General features: G+C 38.8%; 1 protein-coding gene and 1 non-coding gene across 6 annotated transcripts; both read right to left on the bottom strand.

Annotated features, from left to right (window-relative positions):
• On the bottom strand, positions 1 to 27,189 carry LOC113015995 (voltage-dependent L-type calcium channel subunit beta-4-like). Of its 5 annotated transcripts, none has more exons than XM_080297012.1 (14): positions 26,938 to 27,189; positions 25,368 to 25,451; positions 14,788 to 14,958; positions 14,509 to 14,631; positions 14,282 to 14,409; positions 11,350 to 11,426; positions 10,853 to 10,872; positions 8,912 to 8,992; positions 7,908 to 7,966; positions 7,575 to 7,684; positions 7,317 to 7,468; positions 6,315 to 6,410; positions 5,817 to 6,002; positions 1 to 4,759 (listed from the first exon to the last, which is right to left on the bottom strand). In XM_080297012.1, exons 1-14 carry the CDS (start codon positions 26,998 to 27,000, stop codon positions 4,499 to 4,501), a joined length of 1,611 nt encoding a protein of 536 aa, XP_080153138.1. In that variant the 5' UTR covers positions 27,001 to 27,189; the 3' UTR covers positions 1 to 4,498. The 5 variants fall into 5 exon arrangements, with proteins under 5 accessions (XP_080153138.1, XP_026014216.1, XP_026014217.1 ...); XM_026158431.2 differs by having other exon boundaries at positions 1 to 4,762; positions 26,938 to 27,186; XM_026158432.2 differs by lacking the exon at positions 11,350 to 11,426 and having other exon boundaries at positions 1 to 4,762; positions 10,853 to 10,871; positions 26,938 to 27,186.
• LOC113017059 (U6 spliceosomal RNA) lies at positions 12,763 to 12,868 on the bottom strand. Its single transcript, XR_003271388.1, has one exon. It is a non-coding gene; the product is annotated as a U6 spliceosomal RNA (small nuclear RNA).
• Positions 27,190 to 27,713: the final 524 nt, after the last annotated feature.

Raw genomic sequence — 27,713 nt, forward strand, 5'->3', positions numbered from 1 at the left:
TTTAGAACGACTCTTTTATTTTGAAAAAGAAATATTTTTAAGTCACTTGAAGCTCTGGCTGAAACACAGTCACCTCCAGTTCCATGTATTTTTCTTGAACTCCTTTTTATAAATTAGAGTGGTTTATTATGCATGCAATACCGCATTAGCCGCTTAGATTTTCTTCTTCCACAGAAAAAAAAAACAGAGAGAAACACAAAAATCCGCTAAAAGTCCAGATGAAGCTGCTTGGAAAAGGGTGTTTGGAGAAGCCACAGCATGAAGCGATGTACACAGTTTGCGGTTGCATAGTACAGTACATGAAGTTCCTCATTTTAAAACAGCATGCCGTCTTGTATTGCACATTACTGAAACTTTGTATACTGGACCTTGCTGTTGTCCCACACGGGTTGACTTCGTCTTATTTCAGCACATGTATACAGCAAATCGCATCTCAAAGACATTATGTACATTTATCTCTTATAAAAATAATTGACAGCAAATATTCATGTATTATTTTTCTACTGGAATAAATGTTTATTCTTTTACTTTCTCGCTCTTTTTTGTGTTTTATATTATACCAAAGAAAATCTTCTCTACACGTCCTGTGTTTTGTGGTCACCTGGAGATTTAGTCAGAGAAAAAAAAATCAATCAAAGATGAATTTTGCTTGCAGAGAAACTTTTGCTGACACATAAAGTCAGAAGGAACAAATAAAAGCAGGTCTGGAGGTCTGTGAGTGAAAGTGGCATTATTTCATTCTTACATTTCTCTTCATAAAGAGAGCAATGGTGGGACGCTGGTCAGGAAATCCCTTCTGATTGTCTCAAGCAGCCCAGCTCAGCATTGGTTGGTTTGATTTTGAATGGTAAATGTCTCGCTATTCAATCAACCAATGGATTTTATGCTATGGAGCACAATGAGACAGATAAGCTGCTTGTAAACAGTAGTTTTATGCACTCTTTTCCCATTTAGATAACATGGAAATAACCAGGAAACCAAGGCAAACAAACAATCTGTGCCTTTATCCCAGATTCACATTGTAGGAACAGCTGCTCAATAACCACTGTAGTTTTTGCTTACTCATTTGTGCTATTCAATTTGTTTCATAAATTATTTATTTCTGCACTTTTATCCAGATCTATGCAAAGTGATCCACTGCACCTTCTTTTACATTTAAATCAATATATAAGAGCTGCTTAAAATCAGGGAAAGTCAAATTATGTCACGTCAGCCTCCTTTTCTAAAAAAAAAAAACCCAAATGATCTAATCAAGCCTCCCAACAGCTCAAAACTGTTTCAGGCTGTAGAACTGTTGGGGACTGTTAAATATCGGTCGTGGTTCATGTCTAGATTTTGAATATTCAAATAAAGAATAAAGATGCTACAGTTTGAAGAAGTTCCTCCTGACCGGCTGAAGTGCATATCATCAAGATTTAGTAAAGCTAATGTCCTATGTTGGACAACTCTGCACCTCACAAGCAACCAAAGATTTTCAGTGCTAATTTTCTTTTACAGCTTCAACACAGACTTTATTAGGCCTGCTCATGCTGCCACCTAGTGGCTGCAGCATGCTTATCCTTATTTGTGCTGTAGCTACATCACCATCTGATGTCATTTATAAGAACACCATACCAGAATCAAATTTGAAAAATCTTGTGAACAAATTGTACTTATTCGTAATTGAACATGGTTAACTAACAAAAATATAATAAAAATCAGCCTAAAAACAGCTCCCACTTCCTATTAAACGTTTATGAGAACACTCTGTATAGATCTCGGACAAAACAATAATAGTAATTTGCTATTTATAAGGCACCAATCTAATTTGGTGCTGCAGCAGTCAGTACTGTACATCGTTTTTGTCATAAGGGAACTAACATTTAGAATAGATGTATTTGTTTAACATGCCAAAGAAAACTCTTTTGACACACATTCTAATTCTTACTGTACATATGGTAATTTCCCTAAAAATCACATTTCTCCAGGTGTGCCAAGCTCAGATTTTGCCATGATTGGGACCAAACTAAGCTTATTTAAAAAATAAATAGATTTTTAAAGCAAACTAGTTAAAAGTAACTGTACTGTGTTATTACAGTAGATTGTTATTACTCAGTTTTTCAGTGTTATTGATTGATTGATTGATTTTCTTGGGGGAATAAATACTTTATATTTAATGCTTTAATTCATTTCTCAGTAAACATGGTTTAAATTTAGTATTTAATTACATGGCACGTTTGGTCCTCCATACAGTGAAAGAAAACATTTGAATCCTTGTGATGTAGCCGTGTCACTCACTTCCTCTATGTATCATATCACATACAGGAAGTTGTGAGGTACACTGCAAAAACAGGCATTTAGGTTGTTCTTTGTGTTTTTGGTCCTGGAGAAATATGGAAGCCAAAAAACTGTCAAATTTACAATAGTTTTTATCGAAAGAAGCACAAATTTCCAAGATAATAAAGAATGTTCCAGCAGTTTTTCTAGTCAACATGACGACTTACTCATCTTATTATCTTCTGATAACACGCAACGTGATTCCTTACTTTATCCTCATGACTTTCTCTTATTTGCATAAACTATAATAGGACACTTGAATGTTACCTAATATACCTTTTAAAGTACTTTGTTTTAATAGAAAACCTTAAAGTTGGTCCAATGGTACCATTTATTATATCGAAATAGTAAGATGATTAAGTCAGAATCACAAGATAATACTATCTCTTAAAAGAATGGGATATGTACAGCAAATTCTGTTAACAAAACTTAAGATCATCATTAGCAAACACAGCAGCTCTCATGCTCCATACAAAGCACCATGTGGGCAAACTGCCCTTTTTTTGTGAGGGTTCAGCCTGTGTCAGTTGTTTCAGTGCACTTTCTAATATATAACATATTTCTGGTCTAACAGAAACTTATCAGTGAGATGGCTTCACTTTTATACCATGCAGGCCACTTTAACATTTTCTAAATTATCAAAATATTTGCTTGTGTCGTTTCAGTGTACTGAATGAGCGATTACCCTCAAGGATCCAGAGATATCATTCGTCTGCAGTTTGGGACATTTTCTTTTCTTTTTTTTCTATTTTTGGAGAAACGTGCCTCATACTTGTACAAACACCAACTTGATTACAGTGGGCTTTTTTTTTTTTTTTACCTTTGGAGGGAACATGCTCTGCAGTCAGGAAAACATGCCAGCTACACAGGGAACGAACATGGTGCAACCAATCCTGCCGTGTAACATTTATATCATTTCAACCCCTTAAAGCCAACAAAAGGAACTTTGACAGAGTTTAACCAGTGACTTGACTTAATGCTAACCGACATCCATATGTGTGTTTTACCTCTACGTAACTGTGATTTTACTGCTAACAAATGCAAAATAATTTGTAGCTTCAGCAGCAGATGGAACATCAAACAAGCAAACAAACAGAAGAAAAACAAGACGCTGGCAGGGGCAAAAATGTCAAGAAAGAACATCCCAGCCAGCTAAAGAGGCTCCTCCTGCATTGGTTTTAATGCCAGTCCATATTTCAACAGTATCAACTGCATCTCAAGTAGAATTTTGCTATTGTAATCCACTACAATATCACACAGTCTCGGCTATTGCCTTGTCTAACTCTCTAAGTGCTAGCTGTTTAGAACAGCAGCAGTATTGCCTTCCTCTACAGTGTAACAGAGGTCTGATCCCCAGCACCATCAGAGTCTGTTCTGCTTATGACGGTCAGGGTCTTCACCCAAATAAAATCCTGAAGCTATGCTACACAAAAGCTGGCCTTGCTCAAAGTGACTTTCAAATAGCAAAATAGTTTGGGAATGTGAAGCACCAGTTTTCAAAACTAGCAGCCAGATATCATCTGCATAACCAACCCACAAACCCACCACCGAGCGCCTATCCACAACGAGGTGAAAATTGGACCTCCATATCTACACCTCATCATGGGAGAATCCAGAGTAAAATATCAGTGAAGTGGATGCGGAGCTTGATCAACTACAAGCATGCAATAAGCTAAATGAAGAGAGGATTTATACATGGCCCAGGATAGGGGGCAGCAGCCTTTCAGCAGTTTGTGTGCAGAGGGCTTCCATCTGACCTGGTGTGACGCTTCAGGCACTCAGAAGCCCATACAGTACATCATCACCATCTGACTACTATCCATAATTAGACTGCTGACACCGGCAACAAGCACTGTGTTGCACATCTGCTGAGCATTATGTTAGTAAAATCCCAAAAAGGTCCCAGAAACTTAAAGAAATTTTACAAGTTTTGTTAATGTTGGCCTGAACCTCCTCACTACTCACACTGTTGACTGATGGGGGTTTGCCCTGACAGCTTGATTAAAACGAAAATACCTGAATGTGATTCTTTTTTACTTTGAAAGAGGAAAAATAGCCAAGTAGATCAAAAAGAAAGGGGGGGGGAAAAAAGGTACAATTTGGGACCATCTTGGCTCTATTGCAGCGTTTATTTTGGGTGGAATTTTGGGCCGCGTGGGCCACTGTGGCAAGAGGAGTGTTTTCAGAGCCGGTGCCGGGAGTCATGGCTATAGCTGCCCGGTGAACTGCGATTGCGATGTGGCTTGTATGCATCCTGATAGGGATCCTGGTAGTCCTGGTAGGCGTCCTGCTGCTCTCGGCTATGCTGGGAGCCAGAGGACATGCGGTTGCGTCCCTTATGTGCCCGCTCGTTGTGGTAGTTTTCATCTGATGTCATCAGGTTGCGACGTTCATTTGGGGTCGAGTGGTCTCCTGTGTGGTTACTCTGTCGCATTCTTTGGCTCTGCTAATCACACGAACATACCAAGGACATAGATAAGGCTCAGGAGGGAATGGAAGAGACCTAATAACACAGTATCCACACAAATGCACACACGTGTTTGCTTTCAATTTCTAATGGGGAGTTATCAGTGGGTGTAGATTTCACTGCCTGCAGCAAATAGGATTATGACTTGCTTAGCATGGACATCGTGAAAATCTGTTCAAAAAGAGGAGGAGCCAGAGATAGAATTTAGGTCGAATCAAACATGCACTGTCGGATTTGCGCAGTTAGGCAAACAGATGACAGTAATAACATGCAAACACATGGCAAAGCAAAAATGTTTGACCAAATGTATTAATGTAACGACACACTTGTGTAGGTTTAACTTTCTCTGATATGTGGGACTGTGCTGAGTTGCTGATGACGCAGGGAGAAGAAGAAAGATCACAGCGACAATGACAGTAAGTATAATGTAAAAATACTTTTGCAAGTTTTGATAAACATGCTTATCCTTGTCCCTTACTGTCCACACTGAGTCAACATACATGGATTAAATGTGTACATGACTTTTGCATTGACGCAGAGTCGTCTGTATTTTTTTTTGAGCGTGACAGAAATTTAGGCTCTGGCACCACTGAAAATATTTAACATTTCATGGTTCTTCACTGAAGACACACGAAGAACAGCTCACTCCATATCAGCAAGGTTATCAGAGGGAAGCATCAATGGTTTCTTTGTTGACACATTAAATCAGGGATCTTTCTTTAAGCTGATAATAAAACAGCTGGATTACGCAGGATGCTACAGTGCCAACACTCTGGTGTAGATTTAATGGACAAACTGTTATTTCCCAGAGAACAAAATGCCACAACTCCAACTGTTGTGACTAGACAACAATTTATTTCAAAAAACAAATGCTACAAATTTGGAAGGTATAACTCTTTTGAAATAACATGAATGAAGAGGAGAATGAATAAAAATGATTTGCAATAGGCTGGGTTTACACTTTTTACTTTTATTATCTGAACCACACCCATCAAGGTCAAAGAAAATCATTTTGGTACAGGTGGATGTGTACCTGCAGTCCAGAGATGCTGGTGGGGTAGGGTGTGAGTGTGGTGGGGCCCAGGTTGCGTCCCAGCAGGGGGTTCAGGGGCGTCGCCATCGAGGTGTGGGTCGCTTTCCAGTATGCCTCGAGATACTCGGCGAGATGCTCACAGGCGTCCTCCAGCTGGTTTTCATCCAGGATGATGTCAAACATTTCCTGTTAGCAGCAGAGGACACGTGAAATACATTATGTCCACTCTTACACTGTATGTGAGGCTCAGCTATGAATGTACATTAGCACAAGGACTAATGATAATAAACATCATATCAACGGCTTCAATAAATACAAGTGCTTCCAGTTTTTGCTCTCCAAGACATAAAAATCTCCCTGACTCTCGTTTGACCTTAAGATGCATTTGTTTGGGAGTGCAGAAACAAAGTTTATGGGCATCTTTTTAAATACAGAAACTGTAAAAGTATGAGAACAACGGGCCACACAAGCCAGCACAGGAGGAGAAAGTTGGCTTACCGGTGGACACTGGGCTAGTTTGTCTGCTGCCACGAGCTGGACGTTCAGGTGTTTGCTCTGGGACTTCCCTCTGGACTTGACTAGCCTCTGCAGAACCTGGATGAAAGAGCAGAAACGCACACAAAGAAACCAAAAGTATCTCAGTTTTGGGTGAACTGTCTGCTCATATCATCTGCACCTTCTTCTGAGAATTTGGGATTTTTAATAATGTTTACATCTACAAATAAATATTATATCCAATGGGGTTAAACTGCCTCAAAATATTTATTTATGATCACCATTAAGCCAGAACGTTTATGACCAAAATGTGATGAAAACAAGTAACAATTATTGGTTGAAATAAATAAACAGTCCAAACATGTTGGAGGACTCATGACCTCAGTAATGCAGTGATGCTATACGCCTAATATTGCTGCTTCTTCCTGGTTTGTCTGTACACTGGTCAGTTTTACTGGTCAACAGTAGAAAAGCATGCTAGGAAGATGTCTTGTAAAACACGTGCAAACAGTAAACAGCAGATTCTCAGTCTGATTAAACTTAATCCTAAAGACAGACAGTTGATCAAAGTGGTTACTGTTGTAGTCCCAGTGCTGAGGGATGAGGTGAAGAAGACATACTCTCCCATGCAAAAGTGCCAAAGTGCAGATTTATATCCCCCCAACACACACACGTGTGTTCATCAGAGGCTTTAAAAGTACAGGACTTCATGCTAGTTTTGAGGTAACACTGTGCTTGTGATGAGCTGTAACACCCGTGGATAAACAACATGAGTCTAACAGAGAGACCATTACCTTTGTTCTCGATGTTTGTCTCCAACTGAATGACTCTGTTGGACAGTCACTGTGAAGATCACATATGCTTAATTTCCTGTTTTATCCAGCTTTGACTTGATAACCTTGTAACCCATGGCCTGATTGATAATAAACCCATCAGAGAGAGTAAAAATGTTTCTTAGTGCGACAAAAATCTCCCTCTTTGAAGGTCTGCCTATGATCCGAGTACCTTTGGTGAGGAGACTTTAACATGGACGATGATGGGGGCCAGGGAGGTCTTGAGAAGCTGGGCAGGGTGGTTGATGGTGTCGGCATCCAGAACCACCAGCTGCAGGGAGCGGGCCAACTCGAAGATCCTTTCAATCTCACTTTGCACCTCAGCTAAGGGGACAAAGACAGACATTAGACATTTGCATGATTCTCACTACTTACAATTAAACTTCACAGTTTCAGACTATAGCTCAGTCAACATATACGTGAAGCTCACCTAAACTGGAGCGAGTGTTGGATCTTTCTATGATGGCCCTCTTACTGGGGTTGTTAAGAACAGACCTTTTGGCCAGCGATATATCTGCTGTGACTCGTGTGATAGTTATCCTGTAATAAAGAAGACATAATTTTTTTAACCAGGGCACTGACTCGATTTTGAAGACTGCACAGAGAAGAAAAAGGACCAATAAGAATTACTCTCCATATTTTTTTCTTCTTGCAAGTAACTTTATATTTTACTTACCATTTATTGGGAGTGAATAAAGACTATGTTAGAATTAAAATAGTTCTATAGTTCTTCCTAAGAAGTGTGCATTTAATTTGTCTTTACCTGCCATCAAATCTGTGCTTGAGGAAGTCAAATAGTGCTTTCTGCATCATGTCTGTTACCTGCGAAGCAAAAATGAAAAATTGGTCAGGGACTTAATCTCGGAATATGGCTTTGTGTGCTTTGTGATCCTCAGTATGAATAAGCCACCATCCATCAGGCAAATTCAGGACAACAAGACAGATGGCACTTTACTGCTGCTAAAAAAACATAATGATGTCGGATGCCCCATCTGAGCGAGCAATATGGAAATGACATCATCAGCTTAGATAGTTACCATGTGACCAAATGCAGCATAAATCAATGAAATGTACTGTTGTTTATGTATAAAGTTTTTTCTTTTCATTTACCTATGATATTTGTTGTTATAATTGGTATTTTAAAACAGGAAACATGGTAAAAGGCATGCACCCTGCACCACTGTAATAACTGAACATAATTTGTCTGTACAAATATACTTTAGAACATAAAACCATTGTTGAATAACAACCTTTCCACAAGTCAGCATTCAGACACTCCTAGCTTTTAGGTTTTACTTTGAAAGGTTTTGATTGGCTCTCACAGCTCACAGTTGAGAACAGTCTAGACTTCCCAGCACTAAACGGACACAGCTAGCTACAAGCTGGTGATCATTGAGGAGTATTCGCAGTCCCATACCTGGCACTGCATGTACCTCAAAGCAGTTCTAGTATTCTGCTTTTCTACAAGCCACGATTATCAGCAGTATTGGAAGCAACAAGAAAAAATCTGCCAATTACTCAACATATTCTTATCTGAACTCTTCGTCTCCTTGCTAGTCTGGCTGCAATCTGGATGTTACGTGGGCGATGACACGTTCATAATTAACAGTGCCAACAGAAGGCTATTTTGGGGAACTCAGTGAAAAATGTACAGGAGTCATCTCATTTCTTGTCCTATTTGTAATTAAATTGAGATTATTCATGTTTGTTTGTTTTTAATGTGAGAACGTCCGATTGTTCATTCGGCTGTAGAGGCAGGCAGCTTACCTCGTAGCCCTTGAGTGAGGGTCCCACCAGAACTACAGGCCTCATGGAGGGAACCACATCATACGGGGGGATGTGCTCCGTCTGTTAACACAAAGAAGCAGCGGTACACTCAGGCTGACAAAAATAAAACCACAAGAGACAACAGACTGACGAAAAAGCAAAGCAGACAGCTGCGATAAACCTTTTTCATAGCAGACGCCGTGGCTCCGCCACAGCAGGAGAAGCACAGGTGTGATAATGATGGCTGCATTAAGGGCAGGACCTGCTTTTGCTGATGCTGGTTCACTATCATGAGTCACTGCAACACTAAATAAAGCTAAGCAGTCATTATTATACCTATGCTTTCATTACAGTGACGAGGCAAAACGTCTGCCTAGAAACGGGTTTCTGGACTGCAGAGTCAGCTCAACACACAACCACACGTAGTAAATGGGAAGCTGGTTTACTGCCATGTCAGGGCATGTAGCAAATGGTAAGTTAATTTGTCACAATTGAAGCAAAAAGAAAAAAAATAAGAATATTAAGAATACTTTTAGATTGTCCCAACTTTACAAAAAAAATCTAACACATTATCTCAAATAAACGTTAATTTAACATGTTAGCTTACAAAATGTGGTTAATGCACCGGTGTTTATCATTTGCTACATAAACGACCACTGTACACAGATTTTGCCCAAACACTCACAATACTACAGTTGAACCCAATTTCACAATAAAGGTACCACCACGACACAGTACAACTCAAAACAGCAAACACTTGGTATCATTTAGTTATGTAAGCCAACACATTTCATGTGTAGATAGTTCACACAGTTAAAAGCCGCATTTTATTAAACAAAAACTGTGTATTACAAGGTAATAACAATATCAGATCGGGGTATATTTTGTGGTGAATAAAAACATTGAAGTTTAGGACAAAGTAAATATTAATAATACTTTTGGTGACATGGCATAGTCTTTTAACATCACTGCTTAACTTTCTCTGGAATCAAACCAAGGTCTTTCAACTGCACAACTTAAAATTATGTAAATGGCTGAGACTGATTCACATTAAGCATTCAGGGGTGGTTGAATTTCCAAATAGCATATGCACTTGCCTACAAAATTCAGATATTAATTCAATTTATAATGATCTATTGCACTGTCTCTCTCTAAGTATATCAGCTGACAGTAAACAATGTTCATAATGAGAAATGTTTCAGGTAAGTTTTTTTGGATCCCAACTTTTGTATAATTCACAAGATTAGATTAGATTAGATTAGATTAGATTAGATTAGATTCAATTAGATTAGATTCAATTAGATTAGATTAGATTACTTGGTTTTGAACTCCTTGGCCTTTGGTTTGATTGGGTTTTTTGGCACTCAGTCAACATATTTCTGCAAAAATGGCCTGATGCATAAATTCTCATGCTTGTTATATATGTACTGATCTATGTCATATTCCCTTACAAACTGAAAAATGTGAATATAATAAACTTAGACATAAGATGTTACTGGCTTTTTTTTTGGGGGGGGGGGGGTTAGTATAGCCAGGTCAACCATTTTCCCCCATTTTCCTCTCCTTTATGCAACAGTAAGACTAGGTAACCACATGTGGCTTCATATTTAACCCCTGGAGGGTCCTAGAAAAATGCATACACTATCGGACCTAGAGCCACAAATCGACCACGCCCAAAAAAGTGCTATAAAAAATTTATATATTAATCCACACAGCAGAGACAGTTTTTTTTATTGTAAAGTACCTATCATAATGTATTATGTTGCGCAGTGATGGCATTATGGCGTCACAGGAATCATTATAACTTGTTGTTGGATATTTCAGTAGATCTGAAGTATTGTACGCTGTTACTGTAACTTCCTCTAAATGCTACCCGTTCCTGTCACAACAACAAGAATTGAGTGAATAGTATATGAGTGTGTTTTACCGTCACCAACTTACCACTTTCTGTTTCTGCTTTCCTGTAGGAGGAAAGAGAAGACAGCGACAGTGATGTCAGTAGCTGCTGCCACAGGAGGAGTCACCAGAATATTTCAGAAACACTCCAACATGCTTCACATATGCAACTTTCCATTATAAGCCATAACAAATGAAACCTACCAAGGATAACTATAATATGAAAAGTAGAAAAAAAAAGCAGTTCTATTGTCCTAAGGTTATATTCACAAAGTCACATGAGTGCAGTTCAGAGGGGGGGTCATAGTCTTGTCGTTGGGTTCACACTGTGGTAAGCCCCAGTCTCAGAGCGCCTGCAGTCCTCAACTGGAGGAAGAGGAGGATCATGGGAAAATGTACCAACAACTCTGAACTTATGCTCTACGCAGAGACATGGGAAGGTTTTAGAGTCTTATTTTCTCTATGTTGTTGTGGCCGAGAAGCTTGGCTCTAAGCTGGCAGCTGGCTATTAAAAGCCCTCTCCCCCTGTCCGATGTTCTCACCTGCTGAGGATATGAGTGGTCGGATAGAGGCAGAAACCTCATCCTCCACACTGGAAGAAGAGTTCCCTCCAGACTTACTGGAAAAGACAATGGGAAAAAGAAAGACAGAAAAAAACCCACAGTATTAATTCAGAAAAGGACTGAAACCTAAAAAAAAAAAAAAAAAATCTATAGTATGCTAAGACTGAAATAAAAACTAAAACTAATAATAATGAACATTTAATTAATTTAATATTGGTCAGCTAAACCACCTTAAACATCAGAACACCGTAACACAAGTCTCTGCAGTTTCCCATATTTTTTAATTTTTCTAATTGTTTCTACTGTAAGTATTTTAATTTTCTCTTTGTGTTCCTTCCTGTGTCTTCCTGATTGTCTGTTTGGCTTTACTCTTTGTGTTTAGCATAGTTAATTCCAGTTTTATTTTGAAATTTATGTGACTGCGTTTATACTTCCTGCTTTTGTTCTTTTCCTGCCCTTATTACTCTCTGATTGAGTTCATCTCTTGTTGCCCTTCTCCCTGGTGTGCATTTAGTTCGCATATCTTTTTACCTACTTCTCCTGAGTCTCCTCTCGTGTCTGCTTGTTGCCCAAGTTGGAATTTCCCCCTTCTGTCATCACTTAAGTCCACTGCTGAATTTTTACCCATAAAACTTCACATCTTCCTCAAATATTTACATCATCTTAAGTATGGCAAAACTAATCACAGCATTAACAATTATTAATTCAAGAATTTTTTCAAGTTACTTTCTTTCTTTTTTTAAATATACAGTGAATAATTTGAACAGAAACTGAGTGAAAGTTGCATCTTCTTTTAGAACTAAAATAATTTTCATGAAACTTGGGAATTCACCTTAGATGGCTTTTTGTTACAGATGTCCATTTTTAAAAGAGTATGAGGCCCATTGTTATTCAGCTATTATACACTCAGCAGACACTTTATTAGGTACACCTTTTCAAAGACTCTTTATTGTGTGTGGTTTTAAATGTGACTGTTCATGTTCAAAGGGCCAGTAAGCATCTTCTTTCTTGGTGAAAATGCCAGAGGTCAGGGGAGAATGGCTAGACTGCTCAGAAATGATAAGGAACAACAGTAACTTAAACAACCACTCATTACAACCAAGGTCTGCAGAAGAGCATCTCTGAATGGACAACATGGCAAAATTTGAAGCAGGAGGACTATAGCACCCAAAGACCATACCAGACACTACTCCTGTCAGGTAAGAATAGGAAACTACGATTCATCAAAATTGGACAATAGAAGATTTGAAAAATGTTGCCTGCTCTGATGATTTCTGGTTTGGCATTTGGTTAGAACTTGGCGTTGTGGTTGTGTAATGGATTGGGGGATATTTTCCTGGCACAGTGTGTTTCCTTTTGTACCAAGTGATCATTATGTAAATGCCCCAGCCTGCCTAAGTATTGCTACTGACGAATTTGCGTGTCATCCTTGCGCAGGGGCCATGCTAATCTTCTCTGTATCGTATCCAATTTAGCGTACGCGCTTGCCGAAGCAAGCAATCTCTAACATAGTGGTCCTAATTTTCAGTTACACAGAGTAGTCCTGTTTAACGGGGGTTCGAATGTCTCTCCCTGTCTGTGAGGTTCGATGACAAAAAGCCACAGAAGCCACGCTGTTAAGTGAAGCTTCAGCATTCCAGTCGAGTAGGATTAGTATTAAACTCAGCAGCAAGGCTCGGGGAACTGCCTGTGAGTTATTGTACAAACTCTGGATGACAGAACATTCAAGACACATTATACACACACACAAGGAAACTCGAAGGCTGATAGGTGTGCTAATTACAGCTATTGAAACCGCTGGACTGGTACAGTCGACACGAGTGGAGAGGACGGAGTAAATGGGCATGAGTCACGAAAGAGTCAAAGGAAACTTTAAGGAGTAAATAAAAAAATAAAAAATAAAAAAAAACACACAGTGAGACACCAACACAGTCAAACAGATGACAAGGCTTTTATGGAGAAGTTGCATGCTTTTATATAGGATGAATTTATTTTAACTTCTGTATTGGTTAAACAGCAGTCTCAGGGGCTGTGTCAAGAGTATTGCATCAAAATATTCAAAGGTGTGAAGCTGATAAAGGAATCAATTCAGGTTGTTAATATAAACTGGCATTTTGGATCGCAATCAATCGCCATTTCCATCGCTAAGACAAGTCAAAATTCCCACGGCACCCCTTCCCTTCCTACTCCCCCAACTAATTACAGGATTTTCTTGAGCAATTTGATTATCTCATTAGCTGAACAAAAGTTATGTTGATAAAATTGAAAACATGTCCACAGTAGTTCCATATAAAAGTTGAATTGCTTAAATGTCTTGTTGTGTCCCATTAACACAATCCTAAACACAAAGATAGCAAGTTCACTGTCAAGCAAAGAAAAACAACGAAACCTCACACAGGAAAGGTTAATTAAATTATTACCAAAATGTACTGTACTGTAAAACTCTCAGCTTAATTTGTCTTTTTTGTGTGTTTGTTTGGGCAATTCTACCTGTTTATAACCATGATTTGTCCAAAGGTGATCTAAAATTACTGACGACATCTATTTCCATGCTACCTCATTCTCATTCCTAGCAATATATGCATTTAAATAAAATGTCATCTAGCTAGATTCATGAGATTTTAAATACTTTGCTTTAAAAAAATGTGGCAAGTAGAACACGTAGAAGTAGTGCGCTCAGTGGAAGCTACAAAATCTACAAAATTCTGGTTTATCTGAATAATGTTTGCTTCTTACGATCAAAATGCCACAATTTTGGTGCAAAGTTGACTTTAAATGATCCTTGTCTTATTGTTACTCAACGCATTAGACGCCAGGTTTTTGTGCTTACGTTAACCTTTGTGTGATCAAGTAAGGTTTGATTTACGTGAGAAAAACAATGAGACGACGACTGTGGTTTTGTGCTACTTACCCTTGGACTCGTCCTCTCTTTTGCTCCTGCTGGAGTCGAATGTTTTCCAGCTTCAGAGGGCTGGGAATGAAGCCGATCTCGCAACCCTCTTTCACTAACCGACCGATCCACCAGTCATTGTTGAACTTCTGAAGATGCAAACATGAAAAGGGATCAGATCAAATTGAATTTTGTATCATCACATATATGCCGTAGTTATGATGTTTTAATACAAAGTACTCATTAACCTCTTTTATGTGCAGGAAGTCCTTGGCGTCAAAGGAGATGGCTGTGGCTGGCACTGGAACATCTTCATCCAGTGCGCCACAATAGCTGACGTTGGTCCTTACAGCAAATGCCACAGGTTTACTCTGAAGGACGGAAACACAAGCTCAGTGAGGATCAGAAAAGTATATTTAAAATGATTAAAAACTTCTTACTCTAACGGACTTGAAGACTTTTTATTGATCTGGGAAAAAATCCATAATAAAGATAAACTAGCATGAACATTGTCACAGCCTGTCTACCTTGGCTCTTTCCAGTTGAACGGCAGCCTGCTGTTCCCTCTCCTGTCGGCTCTGTCCCGGTCCTTGACTCTGGCTTGGGCTCTGGCTCTGGACCTGAGCCTGCACCTCCCGCTCCTCCTCGAGAGAGACATCTGAGTCTGATGGTCTGCTAGTGTATGAATCAGCTGATCCCTACGAAAAGAAATCACAGAGATGACTGAAACTATACAGACTGGATACATCTTTTGATAAGTGCACCAATCAGGCATAACATTATGGCCACTGATAGGTCACCTGTTAGTGGGATATATCAGGGAGCAAGTGAACATTTTGTTCTCAAAGTTGATGAGTTTGAGTCAGAAAAAAATATTCAAGCATGAGGATATGAGCAAATTTGACAAGGGACAAATTGTGATGGCTAAACAACTGAGTAGGAGCATCTTCAAAACTCCAGCTTTTGTGGGGTGTTCCCAGTCTGCAGTGGTCAGTATCTATCAAAAATGGACCAAGGAAGGAACAGTGGTGACCAAGAGTCACTGATGATTGGGTACAGAGGGCTGGCCCATGTGATCAGGCAGACAAGTTGCTGTAAATCAAACTGCGAAAAAATGTAATGCTGGTTCTGACAGAAAGGTGTCAGAATACACCCTGCATCGCAGTTTGTTGCATATGGAGCTGCATAGCTGTAGACCAGTCAGGATGCCCATGCTGACTCCTGTCCACTGCTCAAAGTACCAACAATGAGCACGCCTGTATCAGACCTGGACCATGGAGCACTGGAAGAAGGTAGACTGGTCTAGTGAGTCACATTTTCTTTTACATCATGTGGAGGACCAAGTCGCTTACCTGGGGAATATCTGGCACCAGGATGCACTATGGGAAGAAGGAACCAACTTACAGAACTTAAAGGATCTGTTGCTAACATCTTGGTGTCAGATACCACAGCACACCTGTTTTGTTGGCAAAAAGGAGACTAACACAATATTAGGCAGGCGGTCATAAAGTTATGCCTGATGGGTGTATGTTGGGAGTATGTTGTCTTTAAGCATGGCAAAATTATTCTAGAGCAAGAGTTGCTGCCCAACAAGAACAGGAAATAGCTTTAAATAGTGCTTTAAATTTGTTATCAAGTTATGGCTAATCCAAACTAATATTAGCACTCTGTTCCTGATAGGGTTATTAAAGAAAATGAAAACTACACTCAAGGCCTCTAACATAAAAAAAACATCTCTGCACAGCGAAACACTGTCCCAATATCAAGGACTTTAAAGAAAAAGTTAGAACAGTGTGGACAGATGCACCCAAATGACCTGAATTTTCTCTCTGAAAAGACAAAAAAAAAAGCACAAAGGCTCTGAGGTTCATTCAGTCACATGGTGATAGAGGACACGTTTCAAAACAAGGATGTGCTTTAGCTTTATCTGAAAGCATCTGAGCTGCTAAGCACCATAAAGATAAATTGTTTATGGGATCACTTGCTGAAGTTTTGGAATTCAATGCGCATCAGCTTACAATCACAGTGCCAAATACTGAGTGGTGGCTTGGCACACTGAATGCAGAACAGGTAAAATCAACGATATATATATATTTATATAAAAAAAAAAAAAAAGAGTAGGCTGCAGGAGCATCTCAGACAAAGTGGATTTCTATTCTTGTGCTGTCAGCAGTTTGCATGTCTTCATACATTTAATTGATGAAGATGATTCTCTGTTCTCAGAGAGTGAGAGATGTCTTCTAGTTGTTTTTTACTCATCTGAAACAATCATCCCATACAATCATGAAACTGTATTAGTCAAACTACAGTCTACATAGCTACAGAAAATACTTCAAACATAACCACAGACATTTATGCACATGGCAACATTTTGGTTTTTCTGGTAGAACACCTTTCCCTACAGAAAAAATAAAGCTACTATGGACTATTAAAACCAAAGAATATCAAAATAAGACAATGAAATATAAACTAATGAGTAACAATGAAAAAACACTAAACAGAGTGACCACTGGGGGAAAATTTTTGCATTAGTTTCCTTTTGCTTTTAAATTAGTGTGCAGGCCTTGCTGTAAGGTTTTCAATGAAAACGTCATGTGACCACAAAAAAAAGCTTGCTAAAACTGTTTTTAAAAAATTGTTAATTATTTTTAACAAACATGACTGTCTATTCTGCTCGCTTACTTGGTGCAGTTAAAACAGTAATACCTTGTTTGCTTTTATAAGACAAACATATGCAAGTATCTGCCCATGACTTGTTTTACAGACCAAACACACTGTGCAAACTGAAGACCTCTAATCAGCAGGGTTGGGTCAAAACTACCAAGTAACCACAGCACTAAAAGTGGGAATCCCCAAGCACCCCACGATACGATGTTACTCCAATACCAGCTCCAAATTATTTCCTTAAAGTTAAACTATGTTAATACTTGTTTTGTCTAATAAGATAAAGTTATCTCACTTCAGATTTTCTTTTGTTGTTTTGGGTCAAAAAAAATGCCAAATGCCAAACATAACAACACTGTGACGAAAACCTCGGTTAATAAGACAGACGGTCTGCAATTGATTGGGGTCAAGCTGGCGATTACATGTAATCTGTTTCTGATAATGCAGCAATTCACTGTCATAAACCTTTTTTTTTATTACATATTTGTTGCTATCTACATATACAGAAATTGACATTTAAGATATACAACCAGGATACAACCAGCTGGTAACCAGCAGTAAAGTCCTCTTCTACCCTCCTTCTACTATATGTAAAACAAAATTCAATACAATCAGACAGCCATCTGTTATTATTTTAGATGTAAAGCAGTTGCTGTCATGTTTTTACTCGTGTGACTGAGCCGTTGGCTTGCTCCAAATTAGAAGGTAGCTTTGTTCAGCTAAATGTGTCCACTGTTGGATGGGTTTTTTTTCAGTTGAACCAATCTAATTTCAGTTTGCTTGGCTAATGTTATCTCAGGACAATGGTGGATAAGAGATCTCTGGTTAATGGTATTGTCAGTGCATTTTAATGTATTTATTAAAATATCAATATGTGGTGTCTGTGCAACTACTGCAATACTATACTGTCCTGACTTTTTTCCCCCCTATACACCAACAGAGCAGATCTGAGTTAGAGAAGAAGAATCGGAGCGAGGCCACGCGACGTGACCCCTGAGATGTGTTGAAGAACAAATGCAAGGTAATGGTGGCAGTGCCAAGCTGAAAGCAGGTGTTGTAACAAAACTCGATGCAGACTCTATGCTCTCGGCAGCATTTGTAGTGCAAAATGCAAAGCTGGTCAGGGCAATACATCTAACCTGTCGGAAACACCTGGTTAAACACAAAATAATGATATCTCTAAAAGCTGATAAGTGGAGAATATTTGATAGGTTAAAAGCCAAATTTGCCAAAGGACCTGCAGCTAATGTTAGCATGTCAATCGCCAGCGCATAAGAAGTCGTCATCTTCTTCAAGTACTTAATTAGGTAGTTTGCTGACAGAGAAAAGGAGCTTTTGTCACTTTGTTGGATGATATTTGAACATTTTTATACCGGTTATGCTGAAATTTCTTATTAGCATGCTATTCGTGGCACCTGCTTGCGTATCCCTTACATCTGATATAGGATATCGATGGTCCATTTTTTTGCAACCTGTCAGGATTTTTTCTTTCACTTAGAGCCTCAAAAAAAACGCCAGGCTTGCAGCAGTTCATCCAGCCACCCAGTAGGAATTCCTTCAGTGCAACATTTTTTGCTCAAACACGACTGGATCAAGTGCTTCCTTCTGCTGTTTTAATCTAAACAATCAGCCACTAATGATGATTCAATTAAGGAAGACCATTACTCCCAAGAAGATCAATCAATTTAGTCATCACAGCTAAGCACTTTCTGTTTTGTTTTGTTTTTTTGCTGTTTTTTTTACAAGCCAGCAGTGGCAAGGCCTGACTTCAGCACGCTGCTCATTTGAAATGTAAGCATCCCATCCCAGACTAACTGGGTGTTTTTGTAGGACTTCCAAGAACAAAAAGATTACAGAGGAACAAACACATCACTATGTTCCTGCTGGCTGTTTTTCAGCTGTATCAAACACATAGTCCATCTGTACAGTTTATTCACCCTCAGCCTGTGAGAGCTGTTACATGGTGTTATCTGTGGCTCTAAAGGGAGTTTTGTCAGGTCTGGGGGAAAATAACCCTGCTGATGTCATAATGATATAATTTGGGTTATCTCAGTTTTAACTTGGAGGCGAAGTGCTAAATTAGAACAGGAGGCCTGAGCTTCAGTTTCAGGGTATCAAGTCAGAAAGAAAGGAGCAAATAATGACAGAGTTGCATTATAAGGATGCAGTTCATTGGGCGCAATGTCTAAATGTTAGATTACAAGTCAGAACACATAAGTCTCTGCAGTTTTTAATCTTGACCATGTGTCTCATAATCTGGTTTTCACAAGTCCACCAATTTTATATAAAACGTCTTTTTCCCCCCGATGTGATTTTTGCATCACTGCTCAACTCAATCTCATGTATCTGTGCGGAAGATTTGAGGGTGCACTGTAGCACTTGAGCTATTATCCAATGGAGTAGCTTCAGCATGTGACTCATCAGCATCAGAATCCACTTCATGACATCACGATGCATGTTTCGCCAAGCCTCGTCAGAGCCCTTACAGCACACAGTGGCACGATCAGATTAAAAAAACAAAACAAAAAAAACACTCAGCTCGACAATTTCTGAGAAAGTCAAATGTGGGAATGAGGATCTATCAGAGTGGAGAAACGAGTGATTAGCATCTTTGAATCTTTGAATCTGGGCTTGGTTCACCTCATGAGTGTGATGAGCACTAAATGGCTCCTTCTGGATCCGATGGTTTCCTGACGTCCAATCTTACAGCTTTATAGGCAGATTGCCATCACATGCACAACTACACATGCAGATAAAGCAAAACACGCACAACAGTGTGAATGTCACACATCAGAAGCCATCTGCCAAACACCCACCCACCCAACCCCCTCCTAGTCAAGCATAACCCACGATCACGCTACACTGTACCGTTGGCTTACCCATCGAAGGCCTCATATGTGTGTATATATATGTGTGTGTGCAGTGAGCTACTTCCATCAAAAAACACACAGCTGAGAGCACAAAAGCAGACTCACACACACACCCATCCAAACACTCACCGCCTCCGAGTCTTCAAATCCATGCAGGTACAAATTGTCATACATGGAGGTTTGATATTCCAGTGAGCGCCTCTAGAAGAACGAGGGGGTAAAAAACAAAAAGAGTGTAGGCGGACGAGGAAGGAGGGGGCCCCAGATTTAAAAAAAAGGATGGATGTGGGGGGTTAACAACAATCCCTTCTCTCCACAGCAGAGAAGAATGATTAAAAAAAAAAAATCTCCCCTCCCGTTGGATCACGCCTGGTCCTCCGGAGGCCCGTCGCTTGATGGATGCAGCTTCTCCCCGATCCCAGAGTGCTGCTGGCTGGCTCACGTTATAGGATGGAGAGGCTCTCCCTGGAGGTAGCCCAATCCTGGCATTTCATTTCATCAGGCTTCCTCGCACACACACACACATATACAACAGCGAGAGCAGCAGAGGCAGCAGCAGAGCAGTGGATCCTTCCTCAATATCCAAGCCTGATGACAGAGCCAATGTGCAAGAAGCTGATTGGCTGACTGGCTGTCCACTCATCTTGGATGAGCGCTCTCCTTGATTTTTTTTTTTTTTTTTTTGTTAGTGCGGGGAGGTAGCAGGGATCGGGGGAGGGGGATGGGGGATCAGCACCCTCCATTTCCTTGCTACCTCTCTTTCTCACTCTGCTTATTTATTCTCCAGAGAAAGACAAAACAGCTAAATAGCTAAAATAACAGGAGAATTATTAGAAACATGGATTTAAATTCATGGAAGTTCATTTTTCTTTTGAGAATTAATGTGGTTGTGACACATCTACACCACTAATAGCACTAAAATAAAATAAAAGTCAGGTACTGAATGGTTTGGATTGAACCTGAGCCAATCTTTTGTTAAGAAATACTTAAAATAATTACTAAAGACATAGAAAGTACAATTTTTTAGGGTATCACAGTCCAAACACGCCTTATCTCCTTATCTCTTTAAATGTTAATGTAACTTTTATATTTATAAATCATTTCCTGGCATTAAGGCCTTAATGTGGTTTCAAAGTCCTCTCCACACAGTCAGCAGTTAATGCTTAAATAATATGTTATTACTAAAAAGAAACCATTTTCATGGCATCTGAATACAAACGCTTTTCATTTGAAATGGTGCAAAAACACAGGTGTTACTGATGAGACCTGCAGAGAATCGGTTCTATTTATGTACGCAGGCGTAGTTAATGTGATCAGTAAAACCTGTGCTAAGCCAAAAATAGGTGCTGCTGAAAAGGTCTGCTCCAACTAAACTGAAACAACTAATACTTAAAAATGAATATTTTGTGGGTGAATATTTGCTGATAATCTCTTTTATCAATGATACCGGATTATTTAGCTACTGGGAAAAAGAAAAATGGGTGGACACTAGGGCTGCTACGATTAGTTGACTAGTCACGATTATGTCAACTATCAAAATCGTCGACGACTAATTTAATAGTCGACGCGTCGTTTGAAGCTTTGTAAGATCCCAAAAACGTGGCAATAAGTAGTAGGATTTAAGAGTGTAATAACGGACTGAAACAGAAGATGGCAGCACTGCATGTACAAGGATGTCAGCTGCCGTTAAACCCCGAAGAAGAAGAAGCTGTGTCCAGTATTGTAGCTGTGTCCAAATTCAGGAACGGCATCCTCCTTTGCCCGCATTTGTAGGCCGATTACGTTACAGCGACACAACGAAGACTCCGACAAATGCGCCCTTCATTTCCCCAGATTTGAAGGATGGGTCGGGTGTATACTTCGTGGCCCAACCTATCCCAGAATTCATAGCGCAGCCCTGCTCCGTTTCCAACAATGGCAGCAGCAATATTACTCTTATTATTCTTTCTGGGTCACAAAATAAACGTTAAACATATTTTCAGGCGAGAATGTAGCTGTGTAAACCTCAAATATCTGCTCAGTTTATCAAGACACCACGTATTTTCAAAAGCGCTCCGACATTTTCGGAGACGTCTGTTACCCACTAGCTCGATAGCTAGCCGGGGTTCAAGGCTCATTAGAGCCGGTGAGAACACCGGACTCCCGGCAAATTGTTTTCAAACCCACCGCCGTCTTTCGCTACTCAGGTTAAACATATATAAGTCACTTAGATAACTTAAAAATGTTATTGTTTGGCTTTTTTCAGTATTTTATTTGTTCCTGAGTAAATCGGTTTGGCTGAGATTAAAGTTATAGTTTTTACACAGCTGAATAAACGTCAAGCAGACAACTGATTATCAGAAGTGTGAGATGCTGGAGAATATACTCCGGTGTCCTGTTATATTTTAGATAGCAAGGAGTTTATTAAACTTCACCGAAACAATCTGCGAATTTCATTAAAATTTAATAAACTATCATCTTGTCTTTATTTTTAGTTAGCACATACCTGAAACACTTAAAGCTGTAAGCTAATGATAGTTATATAAGAGCAGATGCATGCTGGTGCAATAAGCTGTACGTTTTACGTTCAATGGATGCATGATCTGATTAGTCGTTTGTGGCAGCCCTAGTGGACACATGCTTTAGAAAACTCTTGGAAATTCTTTAAGTTAACCAATCAATTAAGAAAATACTTGAGCCAGACCAATATAATTGGCAGATATTAGCTATTTGACAATTGATGGTATCATCATTTTTAAATAAAAATGAAACCACAAATGACAATATTAAAAACGGAAAGAAAGAATGGAAAAACACCCTTCAACCATGTTATGAGTGCTGATATTGCATAGGTTGTCTACCAGAGGGCACTCTGCAGCTTCCCATTTGGTACCACATGTTTGTATGTTCTGAGCAGTTGGGTAGAGCGTAAATGAGTCAAGAAATCACTACACAAAAATTAGGGAAATCTTGTCTAAAGGTAAAAAGAATATCAGCTTATTCGTTGGATGGTCAAATCCAAATGTGATGAGAAGGTGCTGTTTACCTTTTTTTTTTAAAATAAAATCACATGAACAGTTCCAAATTCAAAGAAATTCAGTTTTAAGTCACAAAACAGAGAAATAAGCAAATTCAATTGGCTAACCATTTCAGTTTCACATTTGGTCTAAACAAATTGAAAAATATACTATAACTTGTCAGCACAATAATCTAATAATAATCAGTTTCACACTATTTTTTGGCTCATGCCATACAATGGTTTGCTTCTGCGCCTACCTAAAGGCTCAAATTAAATTAATGTTTAGCTCGCTTGAGCCAAGACGACAAAAGATGGCCTTTGGTCAACAAGAAAAGTACATTTAGCTCTTAGCATTTAGCCCCTAGATTTAGCTCTTTGAACACAGACTAACAAATATAAATTGTTTATAATTTTCAGCAATGGCTAAAATGTTAATGATAACTAAACGAAATAGCTGTGTACTTTAGTACTGATCATTTTTACCATAATCAAGCACATTTAACATACCCTGTACCCAGATGCTGCTCTCAACTTAACATAAAATTCATTTTTCCAATATTAATATACCAGTGAACCAACAAAATGTGCACTGGGGTTTAAATGCACTACATTACTGGCAACTAGAAGCTTGATCAGTGTATTTTAAGCAGACCGCCTTACTCACAACCATATGACTCATATACATTAAATAAACTTTCTTCAACATAAAAAATAGTACAGAATAACTATTACTAACACTAGAAACGGCACATTTATAAAAAAAAATTACACCACTGAGTATAGCATGCTGGGTAACACCATGAATAAGAGTCTGCTGAGAGCTGTGACAGGCTCTGTGCCACATTCAACAACAGTAAAGACAGATGGAGGATGAAGAAAAGAGAGCAGAGATGCTCCAAAAATAACTTTTGATAAAAACAGACGAGCTGTGTCTGCTTTATGCACTTTTTTCCATTTTAAATATTGAAGCTGGTTTGTTCGGTGAAGAAGAGGCAACATCTTACTCAAGACTAACACGTATTTTTCCTCAATGCAGAATAATTTCTGCCCCAAATTTTGGAAATATAAGTCTAAATGTAAGTCCACTTTTAAAAGCCAACTTAGCTATGGGAACATTAATTAAACATTAACACTAATGAGCCATATGCTGAGTAAAAACAGTGGGAGCAAAAACTACCATTACATTTAACCTAAAAGCAGAACAGCCAGCCTGCTGAGGCCCGACTCCACAGCCCTGTGCCAACAACACAATATTTTCTAATAGAGACTAAGAATGCTACACTATTTGGTTATTTTGGTTGTTATATTTGATCTATTTTTTCTTTTTTTATGTATAAATGACAGAGGAATGGGCCATTGTAATCCTATATAAATCCCTGCTTATGCAAAAAATAGATTAATAATAACAACAACTACAATAATAATAATAATTTCGCTCTGTTGCCTATAACGCCAATAATTTTAAAGATATCATTAGACAAAATTTTCAACACACCAACCAACACTACACAATAATAAAACAGTAAAATCTACTGCCCCTTATGTTTCCAGTAAAGCACCAGAACTGATTGATTGTTTTAAGGAATAACTAAATGACACCATATTCAGATATGCTGTAAATGTTCATATTTTGCATTTTATGCAGTATTAGACACTGCCTGATGCAGGGTTTATGCCACAGCTGCTCTAAATTAACACTTTTGGTAATTGGCAGCATCATTTTTATGCTTCTGTAATGGTTGATCCAAGCTCTTGAATAGAAATTAGAAATTAGATGCTAAAATCTGATTATTATTGTTATTTATAAATTTTCAAATGTACTGCTTAACAAAAAAACAGAAAAAAATTGTAAAGCACATTGATATTTTTTGATTAAGATGTAAAATTATAGTTATTTATTTGCAATTCATTTTAGTGCTTGATTGTTATGCTTTGTTAATTTCTGTATTCTCAGAGTAGTCCAGAGTGCCAGCTCGGATTTGGGTATGAAAATGTGAATTCAATTTGGTATTTGCCTAATAAATAATGATATAATTGTTAGTTTGAACACATTTTTGACTCTTAAAATACTGGTGTTGTCTTGTTTTTATATCAGGTGACCTAATAATATTGTTAAGTACTTTATATTGAAAGAAAAGATGTTGTATAACTGCATCTAAATACAGTATGTAATTGGTGCACTGCCACCTTCTACTACCTGCACTTTACCACCCCCTGCAGTCAAAAGCAGTGTATGTCGTAAATGTGTGATCATCAATCAGAAACTCAGCAGAGTAAAAATCATGAATAGCTGGGGTTGTTTTTTTGTTTTTTTTGAGGTATGAAGATCCTGTTCAGTAAAAAACACCATGTATGATGTAGCCCATTTACAACACAGGGTAAGCAAATATCTTAACAAGGATTTAATTTAGGGAAAAATTTGATACATGGAGCAATTAATGCTATGCTAAACTATATGTGTTTTTTTTGTTGTTGTTGTTTCTATCCAATTTCCATTATTTGGTATAAATGCACAGAAATATCCACGTCAAACCACAATTTTACAACCATTCAGAGCATCTGTTCCCTGCAGTACCTGTCTGAGGATGAAGCTGGTGGAGGTGGTGCTGCCGTCAGACCTCTTGAGGCGACTCCTCCTGGAATAAGTCCCTCGGTTCACCTGACGGAAAAAAATGAACTCTTAACCAGCAGCTACAGTGTCAACTCTTACGTTTTCTTGTGCACATCCATTATATTTGGATCGCTTGCTGAAATGCCACATGAGACTAATACATGATGCAAAGTGACATTCGGGCACATGTGCTTCACACAGCAGCTGATGCTCTTTCCAAGATTAGATAAGGTCAACCTTACAAGCCATCTGACATGCAACACAAGCTAACTTCTATTATACGTTTCTGCATTATACGCTGCACTTGCCAACTTACTTTTCTCCTTACCTCACTCGTGACTTTCTTTCTTTCTCTCCTCCAAAAAATCCAAATATACCAACAGAGTTCATCTCCAGGGAGGTAAATTAATTATCTGCCAGTGATTTGCCCCATTTCTGTTCAAATCTCCAGAGTTAATGACAATGTCACCATTAAAAAGTCAGAGCCTACTTCCCTGAATTTATAAAACAGGGCCATTAATCTGGGTCACCATCCCTCTTCTGCCTCTCACTTTCAAGCTAAGAGCCCAAAGCCAAGAACTATTATTACACACAGTAAAGATCGATCAAACTGGAGAAAAATAAATTATCAGCTATCTAGCAGGGGGCTGATATCGGGGGACTGATGCACTTCCTTCCCTTTATATCTACCACAGCTATTAAAATAGATGCACTGTTAGAAAGCTTAGGCCAGTCTTGTGTTCTTTATAGATGCAAGGCAAGTAAGGCATTTCTGTGAGCTGAAACTGCAAAAAGCTGTATGAAAAGCATGACTTTTAAACATCAAGTGGAATGCACCTTAAACTGAAGCCACTGAAATGCTGACATACTGGTATGACTATGTCTTTTCTATCTGTTCTGTAATGCTTTGATTCATAAATAAACAAGGAAGAAAGTCATTAAGTAGAAAAGCATGGGCAAGGAAGAAAGCATGTGTAAAGGCTCAAAATAATTACGTTGAGGTGAATCAGTAAGTCAATAAAACCATTATGAAAGCGAGATCTCCAAATAATGTAGTTTATTAAGTAGAACTAAAGTCCACTCAAAAAATAAAACTTTTATTAAGTAAAACATCACTGATCTGTTATTCCCCAACACACAGTTCACTTATTGTTCTTAATATCTAAACTATACTGTCACCTAGAGATAAAGGTGGAAAGATGTGCATTGCAAAACACAAAGTTAAAATAAAAATAAAGAGTTGACCATCTATGCTTTGTTTTGTGTCAACAGTCTCATAGATATTTAAATACTAAAACAGTACAGTTAGGTATTTTAAAGCCTATATTCATAATGTATTACAGCGGGGGGTTGTTTTTCTTTTTAAAACAAAGCTACCTTTTGCTGTCACCATAACGCTTGTAGTGGACTGAGCTATAGAATTATTCTGGTTACATTTTTATTTTAATTAAATTTAAAAGACTTTTTCTTCGCTTTTAAATTAAAATGTAGCCTCCGCAACTGTAACTAGCAGCCTTGAAGACACCTGACCTACCTGAAAGATGGGCGCTTGGATGCCCTCGCCAATCTTGTTTCGTATGTAGATGTGCCGGGACATTTCGGCCAGGACATCGGTCCAGAGGGCTGGCTGCTCCGGTCCAGCCCAGCGGAGGGGCGGCGGGTTCCGGGCTGCGTGCTCCAGTTTCACGCCACACAGGAGAACATGAGCGCTCGTCACGAGACAGGTGTTCCCGCTGCTTGCTCCTGCCGCGCGCGCCGGGAGCTAAATCAGACACACTGCAGCTACTCGAGCCACTCAAAACCAGATGCGCCCTGATGATGGACGGAACTATTTTAGAAGCAGAGGAGGGGGTGGTGGGGGGGGGGGGGGGGGGGTGTTACCATTTAAAACGCCTCAGGTGACTATTTTAAACATAACAGGGAGCTAATTTAAGCTCAAAGCCCTAACAGCCCCTGACACATTTATTCGGCAGTTTATTAAAAAAAACCCACTGCTGTTGCTGAAGTGTGATAATGAAGAATACATATAACATCCTATTTTGTCTTGTTTTATCTTGTTTTCACGTGTATTCATGTGTGTTCAAAATAGTAAACAAAATTTAAAACAATTTAAAAACCACTGAGAGTAAATGAGCTTCATATGCACTGCTAATTTACTAGAGGCTACACCTCTACAAAAACAGAAAGATTTCTTCTTCTCGGCACACTTCAAACGTTAAGTCTTGTGAACCTTTAAAATAAAAAAGTAAAAAAAAATTTCTCTGACACTTAAACTGAGGGACCTTTATATATATATATTGTGTTCCCGTG

The sequence above is a fragment of the Astatotilapia calliptera genome, chromosome 23, assembly GCF_964374335.1.
Source record: "Astatotilapia calliptera chromosome 23, fAstCal68.1, whole genome shotgun sequence".
NCBI classification, from domain to species: Eukaryota; Metazoa; Chordata; class Actinopteri; order Cichliformes; family Cichlidae; genus Astatotilapia; species Astatotilapia calliptera.